The 12,312-nt window shown below is 34.9% G+C and overlaps 1 protein-coding gene across 8 annotated transcripts; it reads right to left on the bottom strand.

Moving 5' to 3' along the window:
• Nucleotides 1-2,089: 2,089 nt before the first annotated feature.
• LOC105835427 (RNA-binding protein 39) lies at nt 2,090-11,694 on the bottom strand. Of its 8 annotated transcripts, none has more exons than XM_028194571.2 (11): nt 11,306-11,694; nt 10,802-10,875; nt 10,480-10,634; nt 8,455-9,883; nt 8,123-8,187; nt 6,026-6,352; nt 4,920-5,124; nt 4,525-4,791; nt 4,156-4,331; nt 3,878-4,048; nt 3,263-3,560 (listed from the first exon to the last, which is right to left on the bottom strand). In XM_028194571.2, the coding sequence occupies exons 4-11, from the start codon at nt 8,701-8,703 to the stop codon at nt 3,263-3,265; spliced, it is 1,758 nt and encodes a 585-aa protein (XP_028050372.1). In that variant the 5' UTR covers nt 8,704-9,883; nt 10,480-10,634; nt 10,802-10,875; nt 11,306-11,694. The 8 variants fall into 8 exon arrangements, with proteins under 8 accessions (XP_028050374.1, XP_028050372.1, XP_012534163.1 ...); XM_012678709.3 differs by having other exon boundaries at nt 8,455-8,819; XM_028194573.2 differs by having other exon boundaries at nt 2,090-3,560; nt 8,455-10,634; nt 11,306-11,693.
• Between the last annotated feature and the right edge of the window lie 618 nt (nt 11,695-12,312).

The raw sequence follows: 12,312 nt of genomic DNA, 5'->3' as shown, positions 1-12,312 counted from the left end.
TAGTAGTATATTACGACTTACGTTTTTCTCTGCTTTACCCTACGACTACGACTACGAGACACGCACGGAGTCGACGGAGCGTCCGACCGGCGCTGGAGTGGCGTACGTGACGACTGGAGCGCGGAGCAACGGAGCAACATGGCGGCAGCGGCGCAGGCGCGGCGAGTCGACCGCCTAGCAACGCCGAGTGGCGCCGACTAGCGCCGAGTACTGCCGAGTCTGCCTGCCAGCGGTCACGTACGCCCCGTACGCTGCTGCCGTCATGTTTCTTCGCGCTCCAGCGCCGGTCGGACGTTTCGATGACTCCGTGCGTGTCTCGTGTGTTCATTTGTAACACGTGATATCATGCGTTTGCCTTCGGTTTCGAGTAAAATGTTCGCGTGCGTGTTCGAGCAAAGTGTTTGCTCGAAGGGGATACGTTCGGTAGAATATCGCGAGTGCCAGTTAAGTGAAGTGCTACTAATTGTCCTGCGAGCATACTAGAAAATTCTCGAAACGATATTGTCTCCGTTCGTTGTATCTCGGCGCGTAATTTTTATTCAACCGCTTTCCTCGGCCTGCGTTTCCACGAAGTTACGTGACGTCACGCTACTTTCATGCCATATTGATTTTCGCCGTCAATCAGACGAGCCGTCCTTTTCACGTATTTTTTCAAATGTAACGGTCGCGCCAAGTGAAATTTTCGCGCGCGGTTTACGTTTTATTCGTGTGTGATATATTATTCGTAATATCAGGATTGCCGAATGAAGTATCGGACGATCGTTATTAATGTGCGGTTCGAGAATAGCAGGATGATGTCAGCAGAAAGCGGCATCCATGGCGCGACTCGGTATTCCGGAAAATAAATGTAGCAGTAGCAGCAGGAGCAGCGACAGCAATCGGTGAGTGAATTTTTATCAAATCAATTAATTAAATTTATATCATGTATATGTGGTACTGCACATTTATAGAACACGATTATGCACATTTGCATAAAACAGATTTAAAATATGAATGCATATAATTGTAAAATTTACGGGTATGGCATGAAACAGAATCAAATAAACGTGGACGTAGCATAGAAGAGACCCAAAAAGTCATGCACATTATTTACGGGATTCATAGATATTTGATTACATAGTTCAATGTGTATATTTTGTGCACATAGAGGCGCTGATGGATGAAACCACCTAACACCTAAAACGACGCGATGACCGCACGCTCTCAGGTTCCTCTCTGACTTTAGTAAAATCTTTAAGTAAAAAAATCAAAATTTTTATATTTTGATATTTTATTTTACCAGTTTACAATTACGCATGACGAATATAAATTTTGCAACTGAGTTCTAAATTACAAAGCGTTTCAAGTAAAAAGAAATCTAAAAGCAAAAAAACTCTGAATATTGTAGAATAGAAAAATAGAAAAATAATTCTGTTTTCATAGATATACCATAATTAAAATATCTTTTTTTTTATTTATATGTTTCTATGGTAGATTGAAAATTATTAATGTAATTGTACAATTTGGCATCGTATTCATAATCGTCACCACATTAAATCAAACAAATTCATGAATTCAAAGTTAACCAAACTCTTACTTTAGAAATTCTAACTTACACATCATATTTTATTTACATCTGCATACTTTTAACTAAAAAATTATAATCATACAAAAATTAACATTTTTTGTTTAAACAATAAAATTGCAATTTTTAGAGGATTTTGAACAACTTTTGTTGGCATCAATTTTTTGTTAAAATAAAATGTAAAATTACAAGAAAGTTATTACATTTGTATAGACTTAAACAAAAAATAGACGGGCACGCGGTTAATTTTTGGGAAAATTCTGGATCACCGACGAGGATACTTCTCTAGCCAAAAAAGAAACCTCTGGAATAAGAGGGACCAGGCATCATCTTCGTCAGTTGCGGAGGATAGTCATCTGGAAATTTTTATTTTTTATAAGTTGATATAGGTTAAGAATAGAAAGATTTAAATTCGATTTTCTTTTTACTTAACATTACCACAATTGTAGATATAGTCAGGAGAAGAATATAAACTAAAAACTAGTAAGTACTGGGAATTACATAAAATTGATCAATTAGGAAATATAAAATTTACAAGATTTTCTTTATTCTTTTAATATTTAGATATTTCTCATATATTATCGGTACAAACTTAATACATGAACTAGATTAGGAATAAAGAATTAAGGCCCTTCCCTTCTTCAATCAACGTAAGTGTATATGAATGATCGACGGAATTAAATATCATTAAAACACTCGAACATATATTACACTACTTCAATCGCGAAACAATACATCGGTACATAAAATGAAACATCGTGTCGCGGCAATGAACACTTGGGTATCTAATTTTGAAAGAAACAAACATAATTGTCCCTAATAAAATTACGTAACTCACTTTATTGATAGTTAATAAATAATTTTCAGTAACTTTGATGTTTATCCGTGTTGTAGCATTTTTATATGCGATACGAATGTAACTTCATGTAAGTTTTCTGACAACAAAAATTTCAAAATTATATTATGTTCTCATTAGTTTCTGAAGAATCCCGCACATTTCTTATGAAAATTGGATTTAGGTCAAATTAACTACTGTACTATGCTATAGTTTGATGATATTCTGTTCAAGTCATCACGGGCGCAAGGTTCGAAAATGGCTAGTTTTCGAGATACGGATCAAAGGTTGCCAAGTTGTGTTTCCTACATCCAATTTCCATAAAAAACGTATGAGGTCTTTTAAAAAACATCGATTTCGTAATTTTATTGTGTATATTCATATCACAAGAAATCAGAACAATCAGTATTTGCTTCATATTACAAAGGAAAGACTAAATAAAAAATTATGATATATATAAATATATGTACAATGTGACATAAAAATCATATTTTGTGAGTGTCCATATATCCTTTAATTCACATGTGTTTGAACAGATAAAAAAATGTCAAACAAATCCGAACAATGTTCGCCCGTCACAAATTTTGATTACGATCATAACTCACACGAACCATACATGTGCCGTGAAACTAATCGAACTTATCGCGTTCACAATGCTATAATGAATTTATGCAAAAATGACAACATACGTGATCGTTGAAACTTGTTACTCAGAATGCTTTTTTCCCTCCCATCTTATCAACGAATTAAAAAATGCGATTCCACCGGACAGCAACAAGAGTATACGAGATAGAGAAAACGCAATACTACGCAAGGATTTACAAGATTTCAGTAGACGATTGTTGTTCGCTCGTTTAAGATTATTACATTCCTCTTCGCGGTGCACTTGGTACCAATAGTTGTAAAGCGGTCATCGCATCAGGGAATAACGAGTGATAATTCATCACTGGCACGTAAGCGGCGGTTATGACGCGGCCGGCGAACCATCGGCCATGTAGCGAGTTCACTGCCGCCACGGCAGTTGCGATTGACGGACATTTCACATAAACATTGCCCTGTGGTGATGCTTGATCCACGTATACGTGTAGGACGCCGCCATGTTTATTACATTCTTCGATTACATCATCGCGGATCTCTTTTGCCCAATTAGGGTTTGTCTCACTGGAAATAATCACGATGCAAATTATAATTTTAAATTAATAAAAATTCTAGTAATTAACGAGCAATATTTTTTAACAAAATTAACATTAATGCAGAATTAAATTGATTTTTTTAAAAATACGTTTATATTAAGTCTATCATGTTATCATTAGTTTTGCATATAACTGCTCGTATATATGCTACAAATCAATTATGATAACATTTTTATTTAGCATATATATTCCCCCTAGTGAAAGTATGGCACACGTGACACTAGGTCTACAAATATGCAACGCTTGAAATAAATGCTCATTCGTATAAAGAAATATCTGACTTACTTTTGTGGATCAAACATATTCGACAACATGAAACACTGTGTCGCAATAGGAGGTGCGGCCTGAGGTGGTGGTTGTGGCTGTGTCATCACTGGTGCCATATTTAATGCATTCGCTGCAGCAGGAGGAATTTCCAGGCCAGTACCTTCCGCCAATTTAAACATCAGTTGTAATCTGCAAAAATAACATCAAATGTTTAAAATGTAATTTTAATTTGCATATTTATTCCTTTAAGTTTACTTTTTTGTAAGTGTTTTCTGTTATTCTGTTATTTTACGTACCTTCCAGTCGCTCCCAGGTCAATTCCACTACGGTCTAACTCATCAGTATCGAGTAGGGAAGGCCCTTGAATTAGATCAGTTCGTTCCGTTACGTTTCCAACTTTCATAGGTCTACCAGCAAGCTCGAATCCATTCAGTTGTTCCAACGCTTTTTTCGCGTCGTCTGCATTTCTGAACTGAAATAGTAGGAAAAATAATGACGATCTTTAGTTTTACGCAGAAACAATAACAAAATAACATTGAAAATGTCAATATTTATAATTTTGTTCTATTAAAAAAATGTTAATCTAATTCTGTATAAAAAAATATCTTGACACATATTTAAAAAAAAACATCTGCATATAAATAATGCTCTATAAAAAGACTTACTGTCAAAAAACCGTAACCCTTGCTGCGTCCCGTTTCAGGATCCATAATCAACTGTATGTTGTCAATTTTTCCAAACGGTTCAAAAATTCCGCGAAGCATATCCTCTGTGATATTAAAATGCAAAGATCCTACGTACAATCGCATGGGTCCTGTTTGCCCCTTAGGCATTAGGTTCGGCATCGAATTACCCATGCGATTCTTTTCAGCTTGTGTATGTTGTACTACGATAGGCACTCCAAGAAGTTTTTGACCTGACAGACCAAGAGCCTAAAAAAGTAATGTGAAAATTAAGGAAATATGTTCAGCTATTTAGTATAAAACTTTTTTAAATCAGGAAAAATACAAAAAATATGATGTATGCAAAAAATATTTTTCCAATTTTATAATATACTCACGAGTGTCACACTCTCTGGATCTTTGAATTCTACATAAGCAATGCCTTTGAATCTTCGAGTTTTGTTACATGTGATAAGTCTTACGTCTTGTACTTTGCCGACGCTTGAGAAAAATTCTTCTAAATCCCGTGCACGAATTCGTTGGCTTAATTGCATACAAAAGACAGTCCGTGCATCTCGCTCCTCTGGTGTCAATTCATCATTTCTGAAGACAAATATTATTTTTGTTAGATATTAAAAAAATGTTCTATTAAAAATTTTGCGAAATTCTGATTAAGCTTGATCTTGTTGCATATTAATCTCTGTTACTAAATGTAATAATAACAAAAACCAAACTTAATAAACGTATTGATCTGATATACTCAAAATTACAGATTGCAATTTTATATACTTCTCAAAAGTTAAGAATTATACATTTTGAAAAGTAAATAAATATAGATAATAAAAATGTTTGCACACCTAATTTCTAAATAAGTGCATAAATTTGCACAATATAATTAATATCTTCTTCTGATTCAAATTAAATTAATTTTCTATTTTACAATTATGCAAAGTTGATTTTTATACTAAAAAATTCTGTTAGTCTCTTTTTCTCCGTTTTACATTTATTAAATTAAACATCTATAATTCAAGTAGATATATTTTTGTAATAAAAAAATTGATATTAAAAAACCTTATGTTGATTCTTGTATCTAAAAGAGTGTTACTATTAATCTTTTGTGCAACAAAAAGAATAATTATATAAGTACGTATATTAAATTCTCTTAAAACTCTTATTAATATTATGATTATAATTTTTTCTAGCCATTTATTTCTTATTTGATAGAAAATTTATTGAGAGAGCAACGCAATGCAGTGAAATAATTTTGCACATAAAATATTAATATTATCATAAAATAAAGTAACATTTTAACAGTAAACCATTCTTTAATTAATTTTGACGTTGCAAAAATTGATCAATTTACCAGTTAGATTTTATTAATACATGGTCTAACTTGAAAAGAATTTGTTTTCTATAATGACAATTTTTCTATTGGACATGATTAGTTAAACTCCGGTTAAACTAAACCTAAGAAACCTCTTGTAAATGCAACAGATATACTTACATTCCAAGTGGACTGTGGCCCTTGCCAAACGGCGGTCGGGCTCTAGGCAGAGTCAACGGTGTTAGTGATCTCTTTCTCCTTCTATCCCTATCCCGTTCTCTGTCTCGCCTGTCCCTGTCTCGATCATTGTCACGATCCTTGTCCCGATCCCGTCTGTCGCGCGATCTCGACCTGCGCCGACGGTCGCGATCGCGATCGCGATCGCGATCTTTGTCCCGATCGCGGTCCCGGTCCCTGTCTCTGTCCCTGTCGCGATCTCGTCGATCTTTGTCTCGGCGATCGCGATCTCGGGATCGTGAACGTGAACGCGAACGATGTTTGCTCTTCCTACAAAAAGAAAAATATTTTAATCGAAAAGGTCCACTCGAAATAAAGAAAGTTGAGTATTATTAAGATGGATCTTTAAATATGAAGATGAAGATTTAAAATACCCACGTGTGTATGGAATTGCTATTTCAAATACTTGCACATATGTATTCAGGTTCACATAAAACTAAAAAAAAATGATTTTTATTAAAAAAAAGACTAAGATGTTGATAAAAACTTCTTTCTAAAAAATATAGTACAATATAATGGAAAATAATAAATATAACATCAAATAAATGACAGGTTTGAGAAATATTTTCTATTTATAAAATTATAAAAAGCTCACACATATATACTACAAAATAATACTAGTCTTGAATAAACTCTTTTAACACTAAAAGTATCATCATTTTTTTCCCATTAAAGGACCAAATATGTGAGAAAATTATTAAAATAAAAATATTAAAAAAAAATAAATATTTTATCAGGTTAAAGAAAATAAATGATAATTAATGAAAAAATTTTGGATCCTATCTTTTGCACAAGAAAATATTAGTCTAAAATAAAAACGGTCGATAATGACCGTTCAGTATTTCTAATGTTAACATCCACAGTGATGTTTTGTGGTAATTATATAGAGAATTATATTATCATCATGGAATATATTATTAGTTTAGATTAAAATATACTATCTTTTTTTACAAGGAATTTAAATGAGTGATGTTAAAATGATATGAATATATAGAAATGCTGGAAAACACATTTTTAAATTCAATATTTAATTCAGCCATAAAAGGAAAGTGCTACCATCTTTTTTTGTATTTTTTAAGTTACCAAGTTTCTTAAGACTCGGTTATTAAGGTAGCACGACGCAACTTCGCTTCGTAATTTTATACAATTTTCTCCTTTTTTTCCTTACTCAGAGATATAAGGAAGTTATGTTTTTCGATTTCACGAAAGGAGAAAATCTGTAGTACAGATATTCTTCCTATATACTTACCATCATCGGGTTAAACCTGGTATTATGAAATTAACCGGCATTTACTAATTGTATGGGGTCTATAACAAAGAGAATAAAACTTCAGATGGGTCTGTTAAGCGAGTGACTAATGCTGCTTCAATTATGGCGCAAAGATATGACATCACAAGCCGTTGTGGGAAACGGTAATATAAAGCCTTTTTTTTTTACTCTTTAAATCGACAGTGTTGAGAATATTGAGATTAATTTAATGACATGCTAACATAATAATACTTAAGTAATAGTCACGATGTACTTTAATAAATTCTTTTATCATTTTGATAATCTGTGCAATCGTGAAAATTATTTTACGTTGAAACAAAGAACACACAAAATAACATAATAAAATGGAATAAAATATATTTTTCACAGCCCAAATTCTTTCGTGTGTTCCTTATTTAAACAAATTTAAATTAGAAAATTAAAACCTTTTATTTTTAATTAACGTTACTTTATCATCATTCGTTTTTTAAATCATTGACACATTATATTCAATGTCATAATCTAGACGCACACAAAACCGTTTATTTTAAAGTGACCCAAGTAAAATCTCAAAACATGATAAAAATGAAGGTAAGACGATGGCAAGTGTTGTTGTGTTTTAGCAAAATTCCTCCAAATTCTAGTAAGCTTTAACGAGTGACGTAGGGTCACCTAGTCTTGCTCAGCTTCAAAGTCAAATGCAACAAGGGTCGTGCAATTAAATCTTGTATAATCTTCATCTACAGTTTCCACTGAATTTTTAACACAATTTAAACAGAGGTTCTACTCACCCAGATGTTTTACGACTAGACCCATTCTCCTTGGAGGATTTGTCTTTGGAAGAGGAGTCCTGCTCCTACGAACAGCAAACAGTTGAATGCCATGCCAGCCAGCCGATGTGGCAGGGACGCGCGAACAAGGGGACAAAAAGCAAATCGTAGAACGTTAGTAAATTTCGTAACGACAGTCTTTTCGCTATAAATATGTATAAATATAACAATAACATTATGTAATTATTTATATTTTCTCATTATTATTTTTTGTCAAATTCAATCAGAAGATTATAAACGAGAGAATCTGTTTTCTTTTTCGTATCGCCTGTCAGTACTACTACGATAGCAACCTTCCCTTGCTGAGGAAAAGCAATGCTTTTTTTTTTGTTTGATCCTGGATAACGGAGATAGACGTCGGCATCAATTCTCGTGCTCTTTCTCATCTTTTCTGTCCGTTTCATTTCCGGAAATTTTATGGGTTCCCCGAGAGCGCTAAGGGAGGGAAAGGTACAAGAAGAGAAGAGAGAGCAAGCGTGAAAAGAGAGCGTGTATAACAGAGAGAAAGACGGGGCGAGCATAGCGATGCGACACGGTCGCATGCACCTGGCTCAAACTTACCAATCGCTTTATCGGGTATTAGGAAAGCATTGCAATCTTGGGTTGAGCATGCCTTGGTGTTTAAACTACCAATGGCCAACCACACATCCTTTTTCTTCTGCAAAAGAGAGCCCTCATCAAAGACAGTACGATTTTCAAAAGGGTGTAAACGCGAGAGAGATATAGAGACGCGAGCGAAGGTACTGCCCCTAATCGCTAGCTTTCGATTACCAGCGCGCGCGTTTGCTGTTTAGAGTGTGTATCTCTCATTAATTAGGGACCGTTTCAGATTACCGCCCCCCCCCTTCCTTTCCGGCACGAGATTGAGCTCGCAAGTACTACAGTTCAACTTGGATAGATCCGCGCGATCCGGCTGGGTCCAGAAAATGTTTCTTTCGTTCTCGCTGTAACGCGATGTACATGGTATCTCAATGACAACTCTTAAAAATATAATACTGAACAGTATTAAATTAGCTAATAATTATTATTTATTTCAAGTATTAAATGTACTAACATAAGTGCTTTTAATACTTAAAATAAGTATTAATTACTGACCAATTTAATACTGTCCAGTATTACATTTTTATAAGGGTGCAATATGTGACGGCACAAGCAATGGATATATTTCTTCTTTTACAACTTGGATATTAATACACATAAAAATTAATTTAATTTACTTTAATAAAGACACGACATACGAAGTACCTTCTGATGGAGAACAAGAAAGCAAGTTTTTGAAACATTTTCTTAAACAAATTTAAAAAGCTTATTTTACAGAGCTTTCTGGACAATTTACTTTTACATGATTTATTTGTAAACTCGAGAATAACGTAGGATGCTTACAAAGTTCCTATCCAGTTTCTCAGAGATGTAAAACCGTTTTACAAAAACTTATAGATATACAATTTATTTTTATATTGAAAAAACTTCCAGTATAAGTTCACAGCAAGTTGCTGCTCTAAAAGATTGAAGTTCTCTACATGTAAGTGTAAATATATGAATTATGTCATTTGTCGCGAATTACATCAAGAACTGACTGATAAAATGGATAGGCATTTTATAAGTAAAATTTAAAACGGATTAATAAAGACTAATAATAAGCTAAAAGAGAGATAACAATTTCCTGACTTGTCTTCTGTCGCACTGTGATTAAGTGTTGCAATACCTGATTGATGCCACTACCTAAAAGGTAAATTGCTATCATTACAAATTATATAAAAATAATAATGGGTAGAATTTAGATATTATTGTAAAATGAGCTCATTCATGAACCTTTGTAAGTGAAAGTGTTATTAAAAAATAGGAAATACTCTTTTGTACCTTACAGATAAGATAAACTATATCTTGGCAAAACAACACTACGTTATTCTAATACCATATTACGTTGTATTAACAAAAAAATGCAAAAGAAATAATTTATCCAATACGTGCAAAACATTTGATACATGGATTTTAAGATTCAAGTATACTCATTTTTAAGAGTCACAAAATTAATCCATATAAATCCCTTAAATATACAAGTCCATGAATTTGTGAATTCCTGTACGCTCGAGAAGGTAAGATTTTTAGACCCACAAATGCCAAGAGTTTCATAGAACCAGGAGGATCAAAAGACCCTCCGAGTTGCAATATGCAAAACTCTCAAACTCGCACACTCTCACACATTCGCTCGTTGCACACACCCGTGTACATTCATGCCGTCATTCGCGCAAGGTTTGACCTCATAAAGACCTCTGCAAAGACTCCTGTCTAACAGTATTCGGGTAGAGCGTTGTTACCACGTAATGCGGAAACGGTACGAAGTCTCCCCATGTAGATTACCAAACGAGTTATCGTCATTATCACTGTCGTGAACTGCCTTCCAATCGAGCATGTACCGCCATGACAGTGACACGTGTGTAATCTCCATTTTAATCTTTACGAAACCTTACACCTTTGTGAGAAAAAAAAATAAAAAGATAAAAAATGGAGAAGAAAGAAATTGAAGGAGACTATAAAGAGAGAGAAGAGAGAGAGAGAGAGAGAAAGAAAGAGAGAGGAGACAGAGACAGGAAAAAAAAGTAGAGAATGATGAGTTAGATGATTGCAGTATCTTAATACCTCGTCGTCTTTCAAGTGCAAGGCAACTCGCTGGCGCACATCCTATGAGCGCGAGGGTACATGTTACGTACCATCTATAAGTACAGAAAACGGAGGTGTTGATCAATAGTTGGTACACATCAGACACAAGGGCGTACTTTGTCTACATATATGTATATATATCTATATATAGCACATAAAACTATCCAAGTACCACATAAGAGTAAAAAAAAATAGAGCGAGAGAATGTGAGACAGCGGGATGGAGGAGCGGTGGTGGGTGGTTCCCTTTCTCTCATACGGTGACGAGTGCGTATATTGATAGGAAAAAAAAAAGAGAAAGGAGGCACGTCTCGCCATTCGGTACAATGCGATGTACGAGCGTGAGTGAGACGGAAACTACAGCGATTCAATCAGAGATCAAATGAGAGAAAGAGATAGATAGATAGACATAGAGACAGAGAGAGAAAGAGAGAGGTGTTAAGAGATCGATAAAGTATAAGGTCGATAGAGAAGCAAGGCTTACCCCTTTCCTGTACGGCGCCTCCAGCATCGCCTCGACATCCAAATCCTCGGCCATTGCGCGAGTCGGGGAGCTCTCTGAAACGCCACGCATTAGCAGACCACAGAATTTCACGCTGCTTGTAGACAAGAGATGGGACAGAGAGAAAGAGATACGTGAATTACGAGGACTTCCCGGAAGGATCTGAGGCTATCGACGGCGCGCTACAACATACAGACTCGGCGAGCGCCGTGAACTAGAACGATTCTTAACGAAATTGAGATAAAAACGCGAAAATTATCGTCACACGACGACCACGACAACGATGATGTAGCGCAGAACGACGTTAGCAGATCAAATAAGATGGCCGCTACCGGATTCGATGGCGAATCTTCCCCTCCACTTCCACCATGTCTCTTTCAGAAGTGACGCTCGTCAATACGTGAGTTGTTCAGAGACCGAACGATTGATCGGAAAAATAGAATAGTTCTCTCGATTTGCAAAATTATCTGTACTTTTATGCATAGAAAATAGATTGATAAATTGAAATTATTAAAATTATTGCTTCTGAAATCATTGAAGTATTAAATTGATAAATGTTAAGCTCGTATCAGACAACGCGATTGATGGCTACAAATGCTTCGAAAAATTTGATTGATTAATCGGAACAAAGAATTATTCGTCATTTCACCAATCAAAGGCTCGCCACTTGATGCTACAAATGTTTTAAGGTATTTTATTGAACAATCGAAACAAAGAATTTTATGAATTGACAGACTTATGACCGTTGAACCAATCAGCTCCCAGCATAAGGTTGCCATATTGATTTACATAAGAGACGGAATTCATAAGCTTCCCGCACAGACTTTTGCATAACGCATAACATATGGTCTGTTCTTTTTCGCTGCACTGGTGCAACAAGTTAGAATGAGAAAAAATATATTTGTCTCACTTTAACTTATTGCACCAGTGCATCAGTGCAGCTAAAAAGAACAGGCCAATAAATGCATAAGAAATTCGATTCGTTGAAT

The sequence above is a fragment of the Monomorium pharaonis genome, chromosome 2, assembly GCF_013373865.1.
Source record: "Monomorium pharaonis isolate MP-MQ-018 chromosome 2, ASM1337386v2, whole genome shotgun sequence".
NCBI lineage: Eukaryota > Metazoa > Arthropoda > Insecta > Hymenoptera > Formicidae > Monomorium > Monomorium pharaonis.
This window is presented reverse-complemented; position numbering and strand designations above follow the sequence as displayed.

Excerpts from the sequence above, each read along its gene's own strand:
- LOC105835427 (XM_028194571.2), bottom strand. The coding sequence starts at position 8,703 with ATGCGACCGTGTCGCATCGCTATGCTCGCCCCGTCTTTCTCTCTGTTA. Across the intron at positions 5,125-6,025 it reads GGCCACAGTCCACTTGGAAT|AAATGATGAATTGACACCAG; the intron begins GTAAGTATATCT and ends ATTTGTCTTCAG. Across the intron at positions 3,561-3,877 it reads AATATGTTTGATCCACAAAA|TGAGACAAACCCTAATTGGG; the intron begins GTAAGTCAGATA and ends GATTATTTCCAG.